Source organism: Cetorhinus maximus, chromosome 20, assembly GCF_964194155.1.
Source record: "Cetorhinus maximus chromosome 20, sCetMax3.hap1.1, whole genome shotgun sequence".
Taxonomy (NCBI): Eukaryota; Metazoa; Chordata; class Chondrichthyes; order Lamniformes; family Cetorhinidae; genus Cetorhinus; species Cetorhinus maximus.
Genome location: NC_135898.1, coordinates 83179612 through 83205492, shown reverse-complemented (window position 1 = coordinate 83205492; position 25881 = coordinate 83179612). Strand labels below are relative to the sequence as shown.

General features: G+C 43.0%; 1 protein-coding gene across 10 annotated transcripts in view; it reads right to left on the bottom strand.

Moving 5' to 3' along the window:
• Nucleotides 1–25881, bottom strand: part of prom2 (prominin 2) — a 119454-nt gene that overhangs the window by 71345 nt on the left and 22228 nt on the right. For 9 of the 10 annotated variants that reach the window (XM_078565030.1, XM_078565036.1, XM_078565034.1 and 6 more), the window contains one exon: nucleotides 21025–21080. The exons of the other annotated variant lie outside the window; for it this stretch is intronic. In XM_078565030.1, the coding sequence (XP_078421156.1) occupies nucleotides 21025–21080 (56 nt within the window). The remainder of the gene's footprint in view (nucleotides 1–21024; nucleotides 21081–25881) is intronic. 10 annotated transcript variants of the gene reach the window in all.

Genomic DNA, 25881 nt, shown 5'->3' with positions numbered 1-25881 from the left:
AAAAATATTCAAAGGCCCTGCTTCCACTGCCTTTTGGGGAAGAGAGTTCCAAAGACTCAACCCTCTGAAAGAAAAAGATTCTCATCCCTGTCTTAAATGGGCAACCCCTTATTTTTAAATAGTGATCCTTAACTCTAGATTCTCCCACAAGAAGAAACATCCTCTCCACATCCACCCTGTCAAGGCCCCACAGGATCTTATATGTTTCAATCAAGCCGCCTCTTACGCTTCTAAACTCCAGCAATACAAGCCTAGCCTGTCTAATCTTTCCTCATAAGACGACCCACCTATTCCAGGTATTAGTCTAGTAAACCTTCTCTGAATTGCTTCCAATGCATTTATATACTTCCTTAAATAAGGAGTCCAATACTGTACACAGTACTCCAGATGTGGTCTCACCAATGCCCTGTATAACTGAAGCATAATTTCCCTATTCTTGTATTTAATTCCCCTTGCAATAAATTCTAACATTCTATTAGCTTTGCTATTTTCTTGCTGCACGTGTATATTAGCCTTTTGTGATTCATGCACTAGGACATCCAGATCCCTCTGAATCTCAGAACTCTGCAATCTCTCACCATTTAGATAATATGCTTCTTTTTATTCTTCCTGCCAAAATGGACAATTTCATATTTTCCCACATTATACTCCATTTGCCAGATCTTTTCCCACTCAGTTAACCTATCTATATCCCTTTGCAGCTTGCCTATGTCCTCTTCACAACTCACTTTCCTACCTATCTTTGTGTCATCAGTAAATTTAGCAACCAGTCCTTTGGCTCCTTCATATAAATCAATAATATAAATTGTAAAAGGTTGAGGCCTCAGCACTTATCCCTGTGGCACACCACTCGTTATATCCTGCCAACCAGAAAAAGACCCATTTATACCTACTTTCCGTTTCCTGTTCGCTCGCCAATATTCTATCCATGCCACTATGTTACCCCGACACCATGAGCTTTTATTTTCCGCAATAACCTTTGATGTGGCACCTTATCAAACGCCTTCTGGAAATTTAAGTACAGCACATCCACTGCTTCCCCTTTATCCATAGCGCATGTTACTTCCTCAAAGAACTCCGATAAGTTGGTTAAACATGATTTCCCTTTCACAAAACCGTGTTGACTCTGCCTGATTACTGTCAATTTTTCTAAGTGCCCTGCTATAACATCTTTAATAATAGCTTCTAACATTTTCCCTTTGAAAGATGTGAAGATAACTGGCCTGTAGTTTCCTCCTTTCTGTTTCCCTCCCTTTTTGAATAAAGAGTTACATTCGCTATTTTCCATCTAATGGAACCTTTCCCGAATCTAGGGAATTTTGGAAAATTAAAACCAACGCATCAACTCTTTCATGAGCCACTACTTTTAAGACCCTAGAATGAAGTCCATCAGGACCAGGGGTTTTGTCAGCCCTCAGTTCCAACAATTTGCTCAATACCAATTTCCTAGTAATTGTAATTTTTTTGAGTGCATCCCTCCCTTCCATTTCCTGATTTACATATATTTCTGGGATGTTACTTTAATCCTCTATAGTGAAGACCAATGCAATTCATCTGCCATCTCCTTATTTTCCATTATTAATTCCCTAGGCACACTTTCTATCGGACCAATACTCACATTGTAACTCTTTTCTTTTTAAATACCTATAGAAACTCTGACTGTCTGTCTTTATGGGCAGAATTTTCCCGTTGTCATGCAGTGGCCGGCCCCACATGTCCGCACGTCCGCACGTAAAATGATGCGCAGCGGTGTCGGGTGAGTGTCCCAATGTCACTGCACGCCATCGTGATATTTCGTTGGGCGGGTGCGCGATGATCTCCGCTGCATGCCCGCCATTAATTAATGGGCCACTTAAGGCCCTTGACTCACCAATCAACGCCGATTTTTCGGCGCCTGTGCAATCTTCCAGTCGGTGCACAGGCAGGTAGGTCACATTTGTATTAACCTCATCCACGGGCGGGATAAGAGGGCTCACTGGGGTCACAAGTGTGATCTGTCAAATATTGATTTTTCATAGTTATTGAAACTTGCCCGTGTGTGATCTGTAATACTTCGAAACGCATACCAGCTGCTTGGTCTGGACTCACAACCTTCAGGTCAGCACTCTGCAGTGAGGAATCTTTTCTGGGCCTGCGTGTTTCAGGAAGCCTTCCCTTAGCCTGGGAATGGGAGCTGAACTGTCCACTGGAGGCAGCTCCTCTGAGGAGTAAGGGAAGGCTAGAAGGGGGAGGAGGCCCGGAATGCACATTCAGCTTCCAGGGACGCCACCATTGGGAGGACAGGCGCAGGCACAGGGGCGCAGGGCCAAGAGGCAGACCAAGGCGGAAGGGGCCACAGAGGACACCACTATCCTGCTGCCAGGATATACAGGCGGCAAAGCAGCTACTTCAATATGTCAGAGGTGCAGTGCCGAAGGAGGCTCCATCTCTCAAGGGAGACAGTCAACTATATAACAACATTTTCTCTGCAGTCACCGTCGCTGTGAAGCAGCCTGGGAAGAGTGTCCTCTGCAGTCACTGTCGCCGAGTGAAAAAAAACAAAGAGTGACATCACAGGAAAACCGTAAGTTCATTGGTTGGTGAGTAACTGCTAGTTTGAACTACCTATTCTAAATTGATTTCAGATTAAAGGTGACTATTAGGGCCCAGGATTAGAGGCCTAACACTTCAGCTTCAACTCAGCAGAGAGACCGAGTTCCAGTTGATTTTAAGAAGTGTATTTTGAATCTCTATTCTAACTTGCTTTCAGATTAAAGGTAAATAGGAGAAATATTTTACGGATTGATAAACTAAAGATCAGTAGGAAATTTAAAAACAAATTGAAAAACTAATTAAGTAAAATAGAGATGCAGGGCCAGGCGATGTGTTGTAGCTGCATGATGTGGGAGCTGGTGGACCCCATTGTGGTTCCTAGTGACCACATCTGTAGCAAATGTTGGTTGCTCGAGGAACTCCGGCTCAGAGATGATGAGCTGGAGTCTGAGCTTCGGACACTGTGACACATCAGGGAGGGGGAGACTTACCTGGACGCAGTGTTTCAGGAGACAGTCACACCCCTTAGATTAACTACCTTAAATTCGGCCAGTGGTCAGGGTCAGGAGGGTGTGACTATGGGTGAGGCAGGTAGAGGGATCCAGGAAATAGCACTGCAGGAGCCTCAGCCCTTGCTCTTATCCAACAGGTTCGAGATTCTTGCTCCCTGTGTGGACGAGAGCGGGGACTGTAGGGAGGATGAGCAAACTGACCATAGCACCGTGGTACAGGGAGCCATTCAAGTAGGGGGAGAAAAGAGAAATGTAGCTGTAATCGGGGATAGTATAGTTAGGGGAATAAATATTGTTCTCTGTAGCCAGGATCGAGAGTCCCGAAGGCTGTGTTGCCTACCTAGTGCCAGGGTTAAGGATATCTCATCTGGGCTGCAGAGGAACTTGAAGTGGGAGGGGAAAGATCCAGTTGTCGTGGTCCACGTAGGTGCCAACGATATAGGTAGAACGAGGAAAAAGATTCTGCTGAGGGAATATGAGCAGCTAGGGGCTAAATTAAAAGGCAGAACCAAAAAGGTAATAATCTCCGGATTACTACCCGAGCCACAAGCTAATTGTCACAGGGTCAATAAGTTTAAAGAGGTTAATGTGTGGCTCAAAGATTGGTGTGGGAGAAATGGGTTCGAATTCATGGGACATTGGCACCAGTACTGGGGAAAGAGGGAGCTATTCTGTTCGGACGGGCTCCACTCTGAATCATGCTGGGACCAGTGTCCTGGCGAATTGCGTAACTAGGGTTGTAGATAGGGCTTTAAACAAAATAGTTGGGGGGAGGGTTCAGTTGCATGGAAATATAAAAAATCAAAGTTTAAGGAGAGGGTAAGCGCGCAGATTAGTGACAAGTCTGATTGTTACCAAAAAGTGAAAGGAAGGGACAGAGTGTGTGAATGCCATATTGCACCAAAGAATCATATAAGAGTAGGGAAAATTGACAATAGGGCATATTTAAAGGCTTTGTATCTGAATGCGCGTAGCATTTGGAATAAAACTAATGAGTTAATAGCGCAAATAGAGATAAATAGGTATGATTTGGTGGTGAGACGTGGTTACAGGGAAAACAGGTTTGGGAGTTGAATATCCAAGGGTACTCAGTGTTTCGGAAGAATAGGTAGGAAGGAAAAGGAGGTGGTGTAGCTTTGTTAGTAAAGGAAGCTTTAGTGAGGAATGATATAGGCACTGGAGAGCAAGATGTAGAGTCAGTCTGGGTAGAAATAAGAAATAGCAAGGGAAAGAAGCCCCTGGTGGGAGTAATCTATAGGTCCCCTAACAGTAGTTCAGCAGTAGGGCACAGTATAAACCAGGAAATACTGTGAGCATGTAAGAAAGGCACAGCAATAATCATGGGAAATTTTAATATGCATATAGACTGGACTAATCGAATTGGCAAGGGCAGTCTCGAGGGAGAGTTCATAGAGTGTATTAGAGATTGTTTCTTGAAGCAATATGTTGTGGAACCAACCAGGGAGCAGGCTATTCTGGATTTGGTTTTGTGTAATGAGATGGGATTAATTAATGAACTCATAGTAAAGGATCCTCTAGGGAAAAGTGATCATAGCATGCTAGAATTTGAAGCTCAGTTTGAGAGCGAGAAACTTGAGTCCCACACTAGTGTTCTGGAGTTAAACAAAGGTAACTACATAGGCATGAGGGCAGATTTGGCCCTAGTGGACTGGACAGGAAGACTACAAGGTAGAACAGATATTTAAAGAGATATTCAATTCCTCCCAAGTAAAATATATTCCAAAGAGGACGAAAGATGGTAAGAGGGAGAAAAAACATCCATGGATAAGCAAGGAAGTTAAAGATAACATAAAGGCAAAAACTAAGGCATACCAAATTGCAAAGGTCAGTGGCAGGCTGGAAGATTGGGAAACTTTTAAAAATCAACAAAGATTTACTAAAAAAAATAATATAAAGAGCAAAGGTAAATTATGAAAGAAAACTTGAGGAAAATGTAAAAACTGACAGCAAAAGCTTCTACAAGTACATAAAAAGAAAGAGAGTAGCTAAAGTGAGTGTTGGTCCCTTGGAGGATGAGACTGGGGAGTTAATAGTGGGGAATGCAGAAATGGCAGAGACGCTTAATCACTATTCTGCCTCAGTTTTCACGGTGGAGGACAGTAGTTCCACCCCAATAGTAACAGGTAGTGCAGAGGGTATAGAGAAGGAGGAACTTAGAACAATCACCATCACTAGAGAAAAAGTACTGAGCAAACTATTGGGATTAAAGGGGGACAAGTCCCCAGAACCTGATGGCCTACATCCCAGGGTCTTAAAGGATGTGGCAGCGGAGATAGTGGATGCATTGGCTATAATATTCCAAAATTCCCTGAATTCTGGAAAGGTTCCAGTGGATTGGAAAATTGCTAATATAATGCCCCTATTCAAAAAGGGGGAGATGCAGAAAGTAGGAACCTATAGACCAGTTAGTTTAACGTCTATCATTGGGAAATTGTTGGAATCCATTATTATGGAAGTCGTAATGGGGCATTTGGAAAGTCAAAATGCAATCCATCAGAGTCAGCATGGTTTTATGAAGAGTAAATCGTGTTTGACTAATTTGCTAGAGTTCTTTGAAGATGTGACAAGCAAAGTGGATAATGGGGATCCTGTAGATGCAGTATATCTGGACTTCCAGAAGGCCTTTGATAAGGTGCTGCACAAAAGATTAATACGGAGTTAGGGGTAATATATTAGCTTGGATAGAGGATTGGCTAACCAACAGAAAGCAGAGAGTCGGGATAAATGGGTCTTTTTCTGGATGGCAAGCTGTAACTAGTGGGGTGCCACAGGGTTCGGACCTTGGGCCCCAACCATTTACAATCTATATTAATGACTTGGATTCAGGGATAGAAGGTACTATAGCTAAATTTGCAGATGACACCAAAATAGGTGGGAAAGTAAATTGCAATGAAGAAATAAGAAATTTACAAATGGATATGGACAGGTTAGGTGAGTGGGCCAAAATTTGGCAGATGGAGTTTAACGTGGATAAGTGTGAGGTTATCCATTTTGGTCGGAAGAACAAAAGGGCGACTTATTATTTAAATGGAGAGAAACTTCAGAATGCTTCAGTGCAGAGGGATCTGGGTGTCCTCATGCATGAATTGCTGAAAGCTAGTATGCAGGTACAGCAGGTAATAAGGAAGGCAAATGGAATTTTGGCATTTATTGCTAAAGGAATAGAGCATAAAAATAGGGAAGTGTTGTTGCAACTGTACAAGGCATTGGTGAGACCGCACCTGGAGTACTGTGCACAGTTTTGGTCCCCTTACTTGAAGAAGGATGTAGTTGCATTGGAGGTGGTTCAGAGGAGGTTCACTAGATTGATTCCAGAGATGCGGGGCTTATCTTATGAAGAGAGATTGAGCAGTTTAGGCCTATACTCACTAGAGTTTAGAAGGATGAGAGGAGATCTAATTGAGGTACAAAAGAGGCTAAAGGGGATAGACAAAGTAGACGTGGAGCGGATGTTTCCCTTTGTGGGGCATTCTAGAATGAGAGGCCATAGTTTTAGGCTAAGGGGTGGTAGATTTAAATCAGAGATGAGAAGGAATTACTTTTCTCAAAGGGTCGTGGATCTGTGGAATTAACCACCTCAGAGTGCAGTGGATGCCGGGACGCTGAATAAATTTAAGGAGGAGATAGACAGGTTTTTAATTAGTAATGGGTTGAAAGGTTATGGGGAGAGGGTGGGAAATTGGAGTTGAGGCCAAAATGAGATCAGCCATGATCGTAATGAATGGCTGGGCAGGTTTGAGGGGCTGAATTGCCTACTCCTGCTCCTAGTTCTTATGTTTTTATGTTCTTATATCTGTCAGATGATTGGGCCTGAGATCTCCGCTAACTCTGTGAGCGGACACCCCGTGCCAGTGGCTCTGAAGGTCACAGCTGCCCTCAACTTCTATGCCTCTGGCCCCTTCCAGGGTTCGGTGGGTGATCTTTGGGGTGTCTCCCAATCAGCTGTCCATATTTGTGTCAAGCAGGTTACAGACGCTCTGTTCAGGCGTGCATTGACCTTCATCCACTTTCATTGGGACCAGGCAAGCCAGACACAGCGAGCCAGAGGCTTTGCGGCCATTGCTGGCTACCCCAGCATCCAGGGTGCAATCGACTGCACACATGTGGCCATCAAGGTGCCAGCAAGTGAGCCCGGTGCCTTCGTCAACAGGAAGGGCTTCCACTCCATGAACGTGCAGATAGTGTGTGATCACAGGATGCTGATTCTACAAGTCTGTGCAAGGTACCCAGGCAGCTCCCAAGATGCCTACATCCTCAGACACTCCCAGGTGCCGGGCTCTTCAGTGCTCCAGCCCGGCTGGATGGGTGGCTGCTGGGTGACAAGGGCTATCCCCTCAGAAGGTGGCTCATGACACCTCTCAGCCACCCAAGAACAGAAGCTGAGCAGCGCTACAATAGGAGCCACGCCTCCACAAGGGCTGTGGCGGAGAGAACCATCGATCTTCTCAAGATGCGCTTCCGATGCCTGGACCACTCAGGGGGCACACTCCAGTACCCCCCAGATTGTGTGTTGGTGATAGTGGTTGCATGCTGCGCTCTCCACAGTCTGGCGCTGGAAAGGGGGTGCACAGTGGACGATGAAGACGTTGACACAGTGGCTGCGGCTGAACACGATGAATCCAGCAGTGAGTCCGAGGATGAGCACACACAGGGAAATGCTGAGGGGGTAAACACTGACCCGGGCATACTCCAGGGAGGTAGGGACACCTGGGAGACTTTAATCCAATGAACCTTCAGCTGGCACACCACAGATGATCCACCAGGACAAGCCTGGGCTGTTGGCTCAATACTCGAAACCTAAGTGCAAAATCTGCCAGGTTAGGAACAGTAACTAAGAGCCTTGTTAATAAAGCTGAAATTCCCACAAAGCACTCCTAACATTTTTGGAAACCATACGCACGCAGAAGAAAAGAGGCACCCTCAGCCATGGTCACATGTCTGAATTTAATATCACAAGCAAAGAAATTTAAGCCAAAAAAATGACAATGGTGTTCCAATTCAAAGCAAATCTTAAAGACCTCATCTCGGGCCTACACAAAACCACCAGTGAAAAAGCCATGGTGTGCCTAAGGTGCCTTATGTTTACGTTTTCGGGTGCTATGCCTTGGTGTTGACCCCTCGCTGGGAGTGGCATCTGAGCCAGCCTACTGACTCTACCCTTCGGCCTGGCCTGCCTCGATGGCCTATCCTCTGGCCTGGCCTGCCCCAATGGCCTACCCTCCGGCCTGGCCTGCCCCGATGGCCTACCCTCCGGCCTGGCCTGCCCCTATGGCCTACCCTCTGGCCTGGCCTGCCCCGATGGCCTACCCTCCGGCCTGGCCTGCCCCGGTGGCCTACCCTCTGGACTTGTATCACCTCAATTGCCCCTCTGCAGAGCCCTTCGCCCAGCCATTGTGAGCAGTCTTTCCAAGGCTGCCAGGACTTCCTTTCTACTGGACGCCAGGGTCGCCATTGGACCCGGCGGGCTGAGTGTGCCCGCCACCGCCCACCCACTCCTGGGAGTCATGAAATACTCTGGGCAGGCCTTAATTGACCTACCCGCGTAAAATGGCGGCGCGGACCCGATCGCGAGCGGTGATTAGGTCTGCCCCCCTCCCCCGCCATCCAGAAAATTCTTTCCATATATTTCTAACTAGCTTTCCATACTCTAATTTTTCCCTCCTTATTAATCTTTTAGTCATTCTTTGGTGTTTTTTATATTCTGTCCAATTTTCTGACCTGCCACCCACCTTTGCACAAATATATGTTTTTTCTTTAAGTTTGATACTATCTTTAACTTTTTTAGTTAACCACAGATGGTGGGTCCATCCCTTGGAATTTTTCTTTCTTGTTTGAATGAATCTATTAGCTGTACTCTGAAATATCCCCTTAAATGTTTGCCACTGCATCTCTATTGACCTATCCCTTAACCTCATTTGCCAGTTCACTTTAGCTAGTTCTACTTTCACGCCCTCATAATTGCCCTTACTTAATTTAAAATATTAGTCTTAGACTCACTGTTCGCTCCCTCAAACTGAATGTAAGATTCAGTCATATTATGATCGCTGCTACCTAGGGCACCTTCACCATGAGGTCATTAATTAATCCTATCTTGTTGCATAATATCAGATATAGTATAGCCTGCTGTTTGGTTGACGCCAGATAGTGCTGTTCTAAGATACTATCCAGAAAACATTCTATGATTTCCTTATCTAGGCTACCTTTGCCCATCTGATTTTTCTAGACTTTCTGTAGATTAAAAATCCCCCATGATAATCGCTGTACCTTTCTGATAAGCTCCCATTATTTCTTCCTTTATACCCTGTCCTACTGTATGGTTACTGTTAGGGGGCCTGTACACCGCTCCCACAAGTTACTAATTGCCTTTATTATTTCTTATCTCTACCCAAACCCCTTCTAGATCCTGGCTTCCTGAATTTAGGCCATCCCACTCTAATGTGTTAATATCATCATTAATTAACAGAGCTACCCCTCCACCTTTTTCTAGCTTCATGTCCTTCCTAAATGTCATGTACCCTTCAATATTCAGGTCCCAATCTATGTCATCCTGCAGCCATGTCTCTGTCATGGCTATCAGGTCTTACTTGTTTATTTCTATCAGCACTCTCAGTTCATCTGTTTTGTTTCAAATCTTATTGAAACATATAAGATCCTGAGGGGACTTGATAGGGTGGATGTTTCCTCTTGTGGGGAAGACTAAAACTTGGGGACATAGTTTAAAAATAAGAGGACTCCCTTTGGTGACAGAGATGAGGGGAAATTCTTTCTCCCAAATGGTCATTAGTGCGTAGAATTCTCTCTCCCTAAAAAGCAATGGAGGCTGGGTGTGGGAGAATAAAATACATCTACAGGATAACAAACAGTTAAGTGGTTAAGCTATAGTGGAATACTACAACAAAGTCTCCTTGCACCAGTGGCAGACAAACCTGCGCTGTCAGCTATTGTGAAGGAAGAAAAACAAGTTTCATAATCAAACTACCAAGAGTCCTTGAAACAAAATTAGGAGGTCTTTTATCAGCACATGAGACAGGGCCTAGTCATGCTATCTGTTGTCTGTCCAGATGACTAGTCGCCAGATGGGCTACTCAAGGTTTTGTGTAACTACTCAAGGTTTTTGCGTAATTATAAACTAAGACAGAACAATTCTATGCATGCCAAAGATAAAATTTCAATGTTATTAATTACACACACTTTTACTATAACTATGAATGTACTCTGATGCTTCCTCAGAGTGTCAGCTAGCTCCATTGTATGCTGCTGGGCTCTCCGTGATATCACAATTTAATAAAGGCTTCCGAGACAAACCTCCTGGGTCTGAGTGTTCACTTCGTTTTCTGTGACAAATTGGCGACGAGGATGGGATCCGACTGAAGTCCAGTAACCTCTTAAATTGGAGAGGTGATTGAAATCCTGGGCCGTCGGATCTCTAAAAAAGAACCCTCACGGAGAAAGGGAGGATTAACTCTCCTAAGTTAGGGAGAGTACGAACTGCATCCTAGCTGAGAGGGGGATTGCAGTGAATTAGCGTCCCAGCTGAAAGGGGGACTGCGAGTAAAGGTGTAGCTACCGACCAAAGAGACTTAAGTGACCCAAAGAATCGGAGGACTTGTTAAGGAACTCTTAAACACCGGTGAGCGCATAGGGTAGGAAACGCGCCGCGCTGTTAATTGTGTTTTCTTTTCAGAAAAATGGGAGGTCGCAACAGCAGAGCGGGCTCTGCCACTCCCCCCACTTCGCAAAGTACTAAGAACAAACCGAAACCGGCGAAACCGGAGCTTAAATCAGGAACTTTGAAGATGGGCAAGAAAACGGAATGAAAAATGGATGGAGGTAAAAAAGTAGTAGTAGTATACCCAGGGGTTCGAGTCCCACGGAGGTGAAAAGTAAGTCATTTCTGTGTTTTCTTTTGTGTATATTATTAAGTAAAATGGGAAATATGACATCAAAGAAACCCCAGGTTCCCCCTTTGAAGGGAACCCCAAATGCTTATATGTATGTCCATTACGGTCCTGAAATTGTCCAATATGTTTCTGATTGGGTTAAATGGACTCAAAGTAAAGGAGAGAGCTTCCCACCAGCTGGAACTTTTAATCGGGACAGATTTGAGTGCTTATAATATGTTTTAAGGGAGGTAGATTATCCACGACTGAATTTTCTGTAACTTAAAAAAAAATTGAATTGATCTAAGTTACAAGAGCTGTTTGTGCTGAAGAGAGAGAGAGAGAGAGAGAAAGGGTACCCCTAGGGGGTTAATGAGTAACTCACAAGCAGCAGCAGAGAAAATGTGAGCTTTTGTCAGTTTGAAGGTCCCTATAGGTGGAGCCTTCAAGATCCCTTTATTCCCCCCACTGCTACTCGAAGCTTCGTTTAGAGTTAAGTTCAATATTATAGGAGTATCGATACATACCTTTATATATGTGTTTGTTTGTGTGCAATGAAGCATTTGTATGTGAGCTTTAATGTGTTTTCTTCCCTGAATTGTCTTTTGTGTGTGTAGTTGAGCACTTTAGAGTCGAAAGCCTCATATTAGATTAAAGAAAAAGTTTATTCAAATATTCCAAAGTTTTGAGTATAAGGTTTGAGTTGAGATTTCTGGCAAAAATCGTAATTTGAAGGTAGTGTAAGGATAAAACAGGGCTTGTCTTTGTTTGAGATGAACCAAACCACCCCCTTGCAGACTAGTAGGGAATAACCCTCATCATCAGCTTCCAAGCTGATTGGGATTAATACATACGAGTTAGTATTCTAAAATTCTGAGAAAAAGAAATTACTTGAAATTCAGAAAGATTCTAGGAAAACGAAAAGACATAAACACAAGGTCTAGATGGTTCCAATGGATAAAAAGGGGTTTCTTATGAAGAGATGAATTAAATATTAAAGGAAATCTGCTTTCCAAAAGCACTGGAATTTGAATTTGGGACAATCTTGAGATGTAAAGTGCAGTGTAATTTAACAGGTTACTTTTGAATCACTAGGATGCTATCTAAGATAAACAATGTGTCGATAAACATACGGAAATTATAACTTGGATACAAATCGTTACACATGAAAAAGAGGTTGTTTTAATTTTGATAGTGTAAATTACAGTTCTTACAAAGTTTAAAAATTTGAGGTTTGGTTCTTGATAAAGTTCTCAAAAGGGAATTTTCATTTTAAAAGGTCTGACAACAATTGGCACTAATTCAAATGCTGCAAGCTTTTGTGTTTGTAAGTCTGTTCCCAAAATATGAAGCTAAGCTCAAGACCTTGACAAAGTTTGGCAGAAATCCAATTTTTGGCCGAGTTAATGAATCTGGGATAATTCTAAAAGAAAAGGGTCAGACACAATTTAGTGGGTTACTTTTAAGACAATAAAATCTTTGAGAAGAAGAAAAGGAAGCAAAACATGTCAATACCTGATTTCTGTTTTAAAACTGTTATGAGAATACTTTATTGGATTGTAAAGTCTCTCCAGACAACCTGAACAAGATAAGATGGTAGCTGTTGCAAGTGTAAACTGGTATGAGGAAAGCTGGAAAAAGGCTAAATAGATGTATTACTGACTATATTAACGTGCCTGCAAGCTACAAAGAGTAAAACCACAGGATCAACACCTTGATGACAGGCAGAGTTAAGCAGTTCCCAGAGAGAACCATCACTGGAAGTGAAAATACTGAGCCATTGAAAGATAGGATAAGAAGGTGCATTGTAGAACAAAAACAGAATTACCTGGAAAAACTCAGCAGGTCTGGCAGCATCAGTGGAGAAGAAAACAGTTGACGTTTCGAGTCCTCACGATCCTTCGGCAGAACTGAAGTATTGTAGAGTTGTTTAAGGAATTGAGGTCTGACATGAGACAGCAACAGGAGAGAGTAAACTGGAAGGAGTGGGGGTGACTACCCAGATGGATTCAGATCAGGGAACTAATTTCACAGGGAGAGTCATTAAAGAAGTGTGTAATTTTATGAAGATTAAACAGAAATTCCATATTCCTTACCACCCCCAGAGTCCAGGGATGGTGGAAAGGATGAACTGAACTTTAAAAAAAACATCAATCAAGAGACAGGGAACAGCCCAATATTCTAATGCGCTGTGGGCTACCCCAAGCAGGACCGCCAGGTTCACCCCATTTGAAATGATAACAGGTAAGGGCCATGCAATTACCTGAAGGTATCATAGTAGGAGGTGTAGGGCCACAGAAAGGAAAAATACAGGACAATGAAAGGGAATTAAGTAGGTGATTACATGAGTTGAGAGAGGAAGTTAGAGACTGACAGATGATTCAGGATATGGAAACAGGCAAATCCAAAGAGCAACAATGGACCATACCAGGTAATTATGACAGGTGATACATGCGCACTTGTAGATATGAGAACGGGAAGTAAATGGAGGCATTACACACAGTTAAAGATACATGACAATTGACCAAGCGGTAACCCAGAGAACGGGAATCGATTTTAATGTCTCCACAGATCTACGATCCTGATCGTGGGCCTGTCAGTACTGGCAACAAGGTTGGGGATCATCACTGCTCATCCTGCACCACAGGAGGAACTTTGGTACAGCATGGACACGCAACGGGGAATGATAAATGTAACAGTAGGAGAACAAGTGCTTTCAAATTGTAGTAAGGGTTTGCTTCAGATCGAGCATGGGAGGTCCGCCACTACCCAGCCACCTCCCACCTCTACTTTCACAGTCTGAGTAGAGATAATTGAAGCCCATCAAGCCACACCGACTGATCCATCTTGTCCAACTTTGCATCCAGGACCGACGAATGGTTTGGTACTGGTCAATCAGAAGTTTTGTATGATAATGTACACCATGAGCGGGTACGCGTAGTCTTGAATGTATCCGGTGTCGTCCTGCCCCAATGGTGCTCAACCCATACCCAAGCACTCTATACGGCTCTGACGTGCCAATTGATGACTGAAGCAGTTCAGTTCAATGGCGAGATGCAATTAGGCTTGGGAGGGAACCATGTTAAGTGCAGCCTGATAAATGATGCCACTATGATATTCAAATTAGGGACATCATTGGTTAATCCAAAGTCTGGCTACCGTGCTCAAAAGTCATGCGGGGACTATCAATAAATTAATGGAAATAGGGAAAAATATTTCAGACGAAGCGAGCAGAAATGATGTATGCAGCACCTATGGATCTTGGGCATTGGAACAAGCCCGAGAAAATTTAAGACAGACTAAAGAAGGGGTAGTCCCTTTATGGGTAACTAATGAGCACTTATTGAATCTCTCACGACACAAGAATCATGACGACCAGTTGCCAGCTCAGGGGTTTGACACGTGTATGTAGAATGAATGTTGAATGTATAGTGAATAGTAATATGCTAATAGGCATTGTATTAGTAATACCTGTCATACCTATGTCAATGACATAACCCAGGCAAGACGCCCACGGTGACTGCTGGTACAGGACCCCAGCCATGGGGCCCATTTGTACACACAAATGGACTTTATACAAATGCCTAAATGTATGGAATATAATTATGTTTTAGTTCTAGTATGTTTGTTCTCGCGATGGGTGGAGGCGTATCCCACCTGACGAAATGATGCTGTTGTTGTTGTAAAATTGTTGTTCATTTTACTGCTAAAGTGATAAAGGAACTGTTGAAGGCCTTACAATGCAACCATCACCTTTCCTGCCCATGCCACCCCCAGTCTACTGGAGCGGTGGAAAGACAAAATGGTATTCTGAAAAACAAATTAGCTAAATTATGTGAAGAAACCTGTTTGAAAGGGCCTGAAGCTCTACCCTTGGGGCTCATGACTATGCGCTCTCACCCTAACTGTCTCAAGAGCTTGCATATACAGGTAGTAGAAGCTCAGAAAAAGCCCACCATTGACGATTGCCATCAATACCAGCCCGGGGACCTAGTCCTAGTAAAGACCTTCAGGAGAAAGAACTGTTTGGAACCTCAATGGGAAGGCCCTTTCCAAGTCCTGCTCACCACCCATATGGCCGTAAAGGTTGAAGGACGCCCTTGTGGATCCTGGCATCGCACGTCAAGCGGACGCTGACCTCGGACGGAAGTGCTTGTGCAAGAACTTTAACTGAGCCGTCGGAATGCTGACTCTGATTTGGATCCTGTCCTGCGTGGACCTTGCGGGGGCATGGAATACCAATTCTGCGGTTCAACGAATGCAGGCCGTAGCCTCGCAAGTTAATCGGACTGAATGTTGGATTTGTACTCATTTTCCTCTATGCAAAACAGCAGCTGAATTGCATGAGAGGGTGGAAAGGACCCTACCTTGTGCTGCTAACAACTCGAACGGCCCTGAAGATTAAAGGGAAGGAAGATTGGGTCCACGCCACTCGTTGTAAAAAAAACATTGTCCGGCAGTCCTATAACCGTCGTTACCAGTGAACTAATTTGCATTATGTATCGGATACTGCCTTTTGCTATATTCTGTCTTCTTGCTATATTTTGTGGGGTGTACCCAAAGGATTCTCACCCTAACACCTTTTTGTCTTTATGCCACGCCTATGCTAGACAAGCAGGACAGGGCTCCTGTTGGATATGTGCCCAGACCCCGGGATGAGTCAAGCACCTATCAGGCAAAACCAATGACTAAGGAAGAAGTGAAGGATCTCACAAATTTCCACACCCAGTCAGATGATGCAGAATCCAATATATTCAGGGGATGGTTCCGTTGCTCTCCACCTGCTAATGGGTGGAACTATACAGATCATGGGATAAGAATCAAGCCTCCTCAGGAGCCGATAAACGCCACCTGTTGGTATTCGAACCTTGCAACCGGTACCTATAACCTGGGAAGCAGTAGTTGCAAGAACACCTTATCTACTAGCCCTGGCAGTTATGACCCTCCAAATCCTCTAAATGGTACGTACTGGGTTTGTGGGGAAAAAGCATACCCCTGGCTGCCTGGGATGCTGCAATTATCTTCCTTCTTTAATCAAGATAACGGAAGTTTGGGGAAGGGCGCTACCGCTCCCACCTGGAGTGGTTGCTGCTACCCAGCAAATTTGAATCCCTATCTTCGCCATATAAGTAAATTAAATATTCACCCGCATCAGCGTCTACATCGCCGTGACATCTCGGAATCTGAACGATTCTGGATGATTGCTATCCCCTCTTATGGAGCTGCTCGTAATTCCCGAGAGATTATCAACCTGGCAGCTGCACTTGAAAAATTTGCTAATTCAACGGCTGATGCTTTGATTGAGACACAGAAACAGATTTCAGCTACCACTACTGAAATGATAGCCCTACGCCTGACCGCCTTATAAAATAGAATGGCCCTTGAATTCCTCCTAGCTGAAAAAGGTGGCACTTGTGCCATAATAGGTTCAGAGTGCTGCACTTATGTGCCTGATGTTTCTGAGAACATTACTAACATGGGACAGCATGTTATGGATAAAGTGCAAGAAATAAAGAAAGTTGAGGAAAGACTGAGTAATTTTTATAACAAGGATTCCTGGTGGGCTACAGTAATGGGGTGGTTCTCCAGTTGGGGAAGTTGGCTGCTGTGTGTTTTAATTGGGTTGGTCATAGCATGTGTTATAGGGTGTTGTGCATGTGTTGCTCTGCGAATTTGCTGTTCCCAGGTTATTAACAGTGTCTCCACTGGATTAGGCAGTGCCCCAATTGTTCCCCAAATGATGTGCACTGGCCCCAGTGAAGCCCACTGGTGGGGAGAAAAGGTTTACCCTGCCAGAGATCGGCCTTTTCCTTATGGTTATGAACCCCCTTATGATAATGAAGATACTATTCCTCATTGCTATTAATCTAGAAGATTAACAAGGAGGGATTGTGGGAGAATAAAATACATCTACAGGATAACAAAGGGTTAAGTGGTTAAACCATAGTGGAATACTACAACAAAGTCTCCTTGCACCAGTAGCAGACAAACCTGCGCTGTCAGCTATTGTGAAGGAAGAAAAACAAGTTTCATAATCAAACTACCAAGAGTCTTTGAAACAAAGTTAGGAGGTCTGTTATCAGCACATGAGACAGGGCCTAGTCATGCTATCTGTTGTCTGTCCAGATGACTAGTCGCCAGATGGGCTACTCAAGGTTTTGTGTAACTACTCAAGGTTTTTGCATAATTATAAACTAAGACAGAACAATTGTATGCATGCCAAAGATAAAATTTCAATGTTATTAATTACGCATGCTTTTACTATAACTATGAATGTACTCTGATGCTTCCTCAGAGTGTCAGCTAGCTCCATTGTATGCTGCTGGGCTCTCCGTGATATCACGATTTAATAAAGGCTTCCGAGACAAACCTCCTGGGTCTGAGTGTTCACTCCATTTTCCGCAACACTGGGTCTTTGTATTTATTCAAGGCAGAGTTAGACAGATTTTTGATAGACAAGGGAGTCAAGGATTATGGAGATACAGACAGAAAAGTGAAGCTGAGAAAACAGCCAAGTTAGCGATGATCCTACTGAATGGTGGACCAGGCTTGAAAGGCCCAGTTGTCTATTCTGCTGCTATGTTCCTATGTTCCAGTGATGGACAAGATTCTAGAAATAATTATTCAGGATAGAATTAGTAGTCACATAGAAAAATATGGATTTACAAGGAAGAGCCAGCATCAATTTCTAAAGGGGAAATCATGCTCAACTAACTTGAAGAGGTAACAGAAAAGGTCGATGAGGGTAATGCTGTTGATGTGTACACGAACTTTCAAAAGACGTTTGATACAGTGCCACACAACAGACTTGTGAGAAAAGTTATTGCTCTTGGAATAAAAGGGACAGTAGTAATGTGGATACAAAACTGGAAAAAAAATAAGAAGCAGAGAGTAACGTTCAATGGATATTTTTCGGGCTGGAGGAAGGTTTGTAGTGGAGCTCCCCAGGGGTTGGTATTGGAACCCTTGCTTTTCCTGATATATATTAATGATCTAGATCTTAGTGTGCAGGGGACAATTTCAAAGTTTGTGAATGATATGAAGCTTGGGAGTGTTGTAAGCTGCAAGGAGGATGGTGTAGAACTTCAAAAGGACATAGAAAAGTTGGTGGAGTGGGCTGATAGGTGGCAGATGAAGTTCAATGCGGAGAAGTGTGAGGTGAAGCATTTTGGTACAAAGAACATGGACAGACAATATAAAATAAGCAGTGAAATTTTGAAGTGGGTGCAGGAGCAGAAACACGTGGGTGCATATGTGCATAGATCATTGAAGGTGGCAGAACAGGTAGAGAGAGCAGTTAATAATGCATATAGTATCCTGGGTTTATTAATAGGGGCACAGAGTACAAGAGCAAGGAGGTTATGCTGAATTTATATAAGGCACTCGTTAGACCTCAGCTGGAGTATTGTGTACAGATCTGGATGCCACATAATAGGAGGGATGTGAACACATTGGAGAGAGTACAGGAGAAGTTTACAAGAATGGTTCCAGGGATGAGAAACTTCAGCTATGAGGATAGATTGGAGAGGTTGGGACTGTTCTCCTTGGGGAGAAGAAGGCCAAGAGGAGATTTGATAGAGATGTTTAAAATCATGAGGGGCCTGGACAGTGTAGATAGGGAAAAGCTGTTCCCGCTTGTAAAAGGATCAAGAACGAGAGGGCACAGATTTAAAGTGACTTTCAAAAGAAGCAAATGTAATGTGAGAAAAAACTTTTTCACACAATAAGTGGTTCAGGTCTGGAGTGCACTGCCTGGAAGTGTGGTGAAGGCAGGTTCAATCGAAGCATTCAAGAGGGCATTCAAGAGATGATTATTTGAATAGAAACAATGTGCAACGGTACAGGGAAAAGGCAGGGCAATGGCACTAGGTCATAATGTTCATTTGGAGAGCCAGTGAAGACACAGTGGGCCAAATGGCAGTATCCGAGGTTATCAATACAAACCCATGGAAAATTGGGAAAAATGGTAATTTTTTGGTGTGCCATTAAAATTCTGTGATCCTGTGATGTTGTTAAAAGCTGGGTAAAAGTGATGCTATTCAATTATCATAAAAGCCCAACTGGTTTAATACTATCCTTTAGGAAAGGAACCTTGTTGTCTTCACCCCTTCGGGGCCTAGAGACAGATCTTAACTTCTCTTTAAAGTGATCTAGCAAGTCATTAAGACCAGATTACACTCTCAGACCAACTGGGAATGTGTAATAATCCAGACCTTGCCAGTAATACCTATATCACAAGAGTGAATGCAATTTATTTGAAAAAGCAATAAGATTAAATTTACGTGTTGAATAGTCACTTAGTAAATTCCTTCATGTTTACAGTACAATGTGGTTGAGTTATCTGGGTAGTGGCTGCCTGGTTCCATTCCTTGAAGGGAATTGGTGACTCGCTTGTGTTTTATCGGTGCTTACCAAAAAATTACCATTTTTCCCAATTTTCCATGGGTTTGTATTGATAACCTCTGATACTACAATATGGTAACTACACAATCATACCAACTGCCCTTAATGCTGGCAAATCACTATTCTTGGTAATATGACAAGGGATCACATTTGATGTTGTAAATCTTCTATGTCACGGTGAGGAACACCATAGGTATGTTAACGTAGTTGATCCATAGTCAGCCGAAGGAGCTTGAGGAGAGATAATGGTGTAGTGATAATGTCACTGGACAAGTTATCCAAAGTTCATGCACTTGGGATATGGGTTCAAATCCCCCAAGGGCAGCTGGTGAACTTTAAATTCAATTATTAAACTGGAATTCAAAGCTAGTCTCATTAATGATGGCCATGAAGTTATCATTGATTGTTATAAAAACCCATCTGGTTCACTAATGCCCTTTAGGGAAGGAAATCTGCCATCCTTACCTGGTCTGGCCTACAGTGTGGTTAACTCTTAACTACCCTTGGAAATGGCCTAGCAAGACATTCAGTTCAAGGGCAATTAGGGGTGGGCAATAAATGCTGGCCTTGCCAGTGACGTTCACATCCCATGAAAGAATAAAAAAATGATGAAATGATTCAGAGAGACTGGTCACTTATAATTTGATATTGTTATTTTTGTTTGTAAGACAATGGTTGCTAATGCAAACAAAGTGTTGACGTGTAAAGCAGCAACCATGAATCCATGGAAATATTAACGGTGATTTATGAAGGATCAATGAAATCTCTTGCATGGTATTATGTTCAATTTCTGATTGTTGAGCTTAGGGACCTATATTGTCCCTGTAAAGGGACAATGAAAGGATAACAAAGATCCCTGCACAGAAACAGACGCATTGAGGTAGAAAGTTGTTTACGGCCCTGTTTCTGGGCAGATAACCAATAGGGCCATGCCCTGAAGGCCTGAGTGACACACGAAATAGGGTCTCAGGGCTCAGTCGAATAATTTGGGTGAGCAGACAGCATTTTGACCTGGGTTTGCCTGCCCTACCACCAGCAGTCTTCAGGTAAGTACCAGGAGGGTAAGGGGTGGGGCAGAGAAAAAAGGGATAGGGAGATGGTGATTGTGGGGTGAAATTCAGGGAGCTGTTCACATGGTAGCCGCTTGCTAGGCCGTATTCACACCAGGAAAGTCTGAGTGGAGCTTTTGCGCATGCAAGCCCAAATTCCTAGATCAGGGCTTCAGCTCCAACTAATGCAAGCAGAGGGCCTAATGAGGCAGACCCCGGGCTGAGTCTGGCAGTCACTTGCTTTGCAGGCTTCTACTCTGGAGTAAAAATTGTAACTCTGGTTCCTCCAAAGGTGGAATCAGTTGAATGAAGTGTCTCCCATAGTGAATGGGGACTTGGTTAAACTGCTTCACACTCCAGTGTAGTGGATGTGGATTCATTTGAAACACTATAAACGGAGACAGGCAGATTCCTTATTGAGCAGATGGAATCATCCTTCACTTCAAGATAAAAGTGGTCAGGACAGTGGGAAAGTTGAGTGTCCTGAATTGGCTTCTGTTACCCTTTCTTCATTTAGAGATTGTTACGAGTGTTAAAGATGCTATCTCTCAGAGATGCTTTCCATTTTCAGTACTTTCTATTCAACCCAAGAACACTGAAACTCTTTGACTGTTTCACTGATCTCACCTTTATATAGTTGTGCTGTATTTCTGTAGTGTTTTGTACAAGTATCTTGATTATATCTACAAAACAGAAACAGAAGACTTTGTTAGCAAGCATAATTAATTATTATTCATTTTTGCATGTAATTCAAAAGAGACAGTGCTCATCTGTGACTGTGTGAGAGACTGAAGCAATTTTGTGTATACGTGTCTATCACTTCTCATTGCACTTTGTGTATGTGTTGAGTGGTGGCCGAGTTAGTACTATTGATAAAGTTGATCCGCAGACACTTATTAGGTGGAAACTTTAAATTTATTTACAAGGTAATCAGTGGCAAATATGTATGCGTGCTTTCAACTCAAACTCTATCTCTACGCAACTAACTCTAGCTACTGACTAATGAGCTAGCCAATGCTACTTTCCTATTGGGTGCTAAAGATCATGTGATCTTCCCTAACAAGCATTGTTCTTAAAGGTATATTACACACTAATTAAACCATAATTACCACATCCCTTCCCCGCTACTCAAATATACATTTTATATTTACAAGTACAAATTTCTCAAGACAACAAAATATTTACAGAAAATGCTGGAAAAGCTCAGCAGGTCTAACAGCATCTGTGGAGAGAAAGAAAGAGTTAATGTTTCGAGTCTGTATGAGAGTCATGCAGACTCGAAATTTAACTCTGTTTCTCTCTCCATCATAGGTAGCTGCGTGCTATGGTCTTCAATCGGGATATTCCTGGATGTGCGCTGTGTAGTTCAATTAACAGTGGCTCCCACATTCTTTCCATCGGAGCCTCTACTATCGCTCGTGCTCCTGACAATAAGATGCCATCCTGACTGGTTATTTCATGTCTTCTATTAAAGCATGGTTTCATTTCATCACATGCAGGCTCTTGTGACCAATCATGAAGCACTTGTCCTCGTACTTGAGATAGGACCGGGTCCCGACTTGCCCAGTCTCTAATCTGTCAAGTGCATACTGGCGAGGAATCTAAGAAATTTAACAATAAAACAAGTTCCTGTGGAACTGGGACGTCCTCATCATTTTCTTATAAAGATTAAGTGCATCAGCGTTTGCGATTTGAATGCCAGGCCTATGCACGAAATTGTACTCGTATGCTGCCAGGATTAAAGTCCTATTAGTATTTCTGTATCTTCTTTCTACGTACCTTCTTCATTCTAGCGCTGAATTTAATCTCGGCCTTCTTTTCGACTTCACTATTGGCCAGACTTCTCTCAGACACAAGCTCGACTTGTCTGAGCTCAGTGGTTGTGTCTCCCAAAATGTCATTATCTGTCTGCTTCTTAGAAAATTCTGTGACTTTCGCTTCCAAAGCCTCTTTGGCTTCATGTAGCTGATTCTTCAGCTCTTCCATCATTTTTTTGTCCTTGTTTGCTGCCTCCTGGAAAATTTAGCATTGTTGTGTCTTCTCTACCAATTCATTCTTCGGTTTATTCAGAGAGGTGCTGAATTCTTTCTGTTTCTCTTTGTACTTTTCCAGTGTTACTAACTTTGACCTAAGGGAATCTTGTAGTGTGTGAAGGTCTTTCAGCAGGTTTTCTTTCTCCTTGCGAAGGCTGCCCACCTCATCTCAAACTCTGTCATCAAGCATGGTCTCTTCGAGTGGCTTAAGGTAGCCTACGTTTATTCAGGTTGTTGAGTCCTTACACATTCCTTTTCCAAAAAAGGAACGTTTCCAGCTTCCTTTTGGAATCTCAGTGGCCAACCCAGACTGATTTCCCTTAGCCAGTTTCACCCTAGAAAGTTTGGTTCTCTGCCTCTCAATACTAACACAGGTAGCTTTTCTGATTGGCTTCTGTAATGGAAAATTACTCTACTTATGCCTTTGACTTGAATGTCTTCACCCGTGTATCTTTTTAATTGGGCAGTTGTTTCTTCTAAATTTAATTGATGTTCCCCATTATTCAGATAACTGAAGGTATGTTCCCCAATTACTGTATTGGAAGCTCCCGTGTCCACTTCCATTCTGACAGGTCGGCCATTTACTTTCACTGTTACAAATATTGGTTCTGTCTTTCCAACTTTCAGATTAAGCAACGAGTAAATGTCTGAATTTGTTGCTTCAGGCTCTTCTACATTGTAGATCTCGCTGGGTTTTGTCCTTTGTTTACAAGCCTGCTTGAATCTTTCCTTACACTGTCTCATTATATGTCCATTTCTGTGACAATAATAGCATTCGATCTTTTTAAACTGCCAATCATTAAAAGACTGCGTGTTTCCATCTCTATTGAAATTATTCTTTGGTTTCACTGATAAGTCATTTTTCCTTATTTTTCGACTGTTTCCCACTTCTTGGCAGAGTCTCGCATTTTTTATTCCTTTTTGGCTGGGGTGTCCTGCCCAATGTGGAGGACGGAGTCATTTTGCGCAACCTGTGTGGCTTTTGAATCTCTTACTGTGCTTTCCATGGCCAGCGCTATCTCTAGCACCTTCTTGGAATCCAAATTCACTTCGTCTCCCCATTCACCCCACACACCAAACGACCTTTGAGCATGTCGTTTAGAGATGTACCAAACTCACAATGTTCCGTTAACTGCTTCAGATTTGCCACATAGCATGCAACTGTCTCACCCGGGGCACTATTTCTCGAATTAAACTTGAACCTTTGCATTGTTACTGAGGGTGATAATGACCCTTCACAAGGTTCACCAATTCGTCAAAATGTTTCGAATCTGGGGCACTGGGTACCGTCAAACTTCAGATCAAGCCATAGGTTTTATTCCCACGTGTACTTAAGAGGGTCGCTCGCCTCTTCTCTTCCCCCGTAACCTCATTTGCTTGGAAAAAGAACGTGAGACATTCAATGTAATGAGACCAATCATCCGTGCTGGATCGAAAGAATCAATCCTTCCAAACTGTGGCACTTCAAGAGGGAATAACTTTGTGAATTCGATGGAACTTCTACTTACAATTACTGGTCGAGGTACAGTGCTGATTTTTTTTCACTTGATTTCTTCTGTTAAACTTGTTTTATGCTCGTCGCCAGGTTGTTATGGTTGGTGTTATGGTTGATAAAATTGATCCGCAGACACTTCTTAGATGGAAACTTTAAGTTTATTTACAAGGTACTCAGTAGCAACTATGTATGTGCTTTCAACTCAAACTCTATCTCTACACAACTGACTCTAATTACTGACTACTGAGTTAGCCCACGCTATTTTCCTATTGGGCACTAAAGATCATGTAATCTTCCTTAACAAGCATTATTCTTAAAGGTATATTACACAGGTAAATAAAACATAATTACCACAGTATGCTTGCCACTATGTATGTGATGTATGTCTTTCACAGGGTGAATAGCTCAGTCTGGATATCCATATGTTCTGTGTGCAATAGAGAATGGGCTGTGTGTATGTTTTGGCTACAGGCTACATGGTGAAACTCAATGACAAAGATAAAGATTAATAAAAATGTTTAAATGCAATACCATAAAACTGATCGTAAACTGACTAGCCATAAATATGAAACAATTATTGCGGGGCTAAACGATCTCTTTTCATTACTGCTTGTCTTGCATTCTTTAAACAGGTCCTGTGGCACAATATCCCGCCTTTGAACCAGAAGCTCAGAGTTCAAGTCCCCGCCTCACCCCCCTCCCCCCAACAGGACTTGATGGTCAAGGAGCGTGTGTTCATAATATGACCACACAGGTTGAGTATTAATCTGCAATTCCTTCCAACACACGCCAATGGCAGACGGTAAGAGCGGAGGAGATTCCTGGTCAGCCATGTGATGGAAAGAATGTTGAAGCCCGTACCATCACTATCCATAAAAAGTGCAGGTTGCCACAGCAACATGGACTCCCTGAGTAAACTGCAACACTACCACCATGTTATTTGCAAAGGAGGGTGGGGAGAGAAGGTTGTCCTGATCTACCATTGACAAGGTGCACTGAATTGAAAAGTGAGACACTACAGAGTTTGTGAAATAGAGCTGCTGGGATCAGTGTATCCTATTTTGTAGGTAACCAGGCAATTAATCAGCAATTTTCAACATAAGGAACTATAATTTCAATCAGCTCTAACAATCGTATTTCTTTTATTATTTTGCAAAGGATACCATTCGCACTCAGAATGATATCTTGTTCTACAACAAAAACAAAAATACCTGGAAAAACTCAGCAGGTCTGGCAGCATCTGTGGAAGGGAGCACAGTTAACGTTTCGAGTCCGCATGACTCTTCCACAGCTTTTATCTTGTTCTACAGATTACTAGTGCTTGTGCTTGTATGGGCCAAGGACAATGTGGAGAAACCATCAGGCAACTAACTTACAGAACAAGGCTAATGATGATGATGTGTGTAAGATGTAGCCTAGCTACTGGAATTCTATTTTGCCAGCACAAAAGCCAATTCTACTCAAGGCATTATCTGATGAATGAAATGTTTATTGTATGTAGCACTGAGTAAACAAATTTCACTGATTACACAGGCACCTTGGACATAACATGCCCAGCACTCTCATTCACTTCCTTATCAACCAAGTTCAGTAGGAGATTGGTGTTCTTGCTGTTTGTCACAGGTATGAATTGAGGAATAAAGGTCATTTTGCACAAATGAAGTGACAAAATCCTAGCCATTAAAAGGGGTAGGATTTCCAGGGCTCCAAACAACACAACCATTTTCCGCTGTGCCAGGTATGACTCCAAGCTCTAGAGAGTTTTCACCTGATCTCCATGCAGCTTCTTGTTGCCACATTCGGTCAAATGCTACCTTGATGCCAAGGACAAAGGCTCAGGCCTTGTCTCTGGAGTTCAGCTCTTTACCCCATTTTCGGGGAAAACTGTAATGGGGTCTGGAGCTGAGTGTCTGTGGCGGAACCCAAACTGAGCATCAGTCATTGCTGTGTAATTGA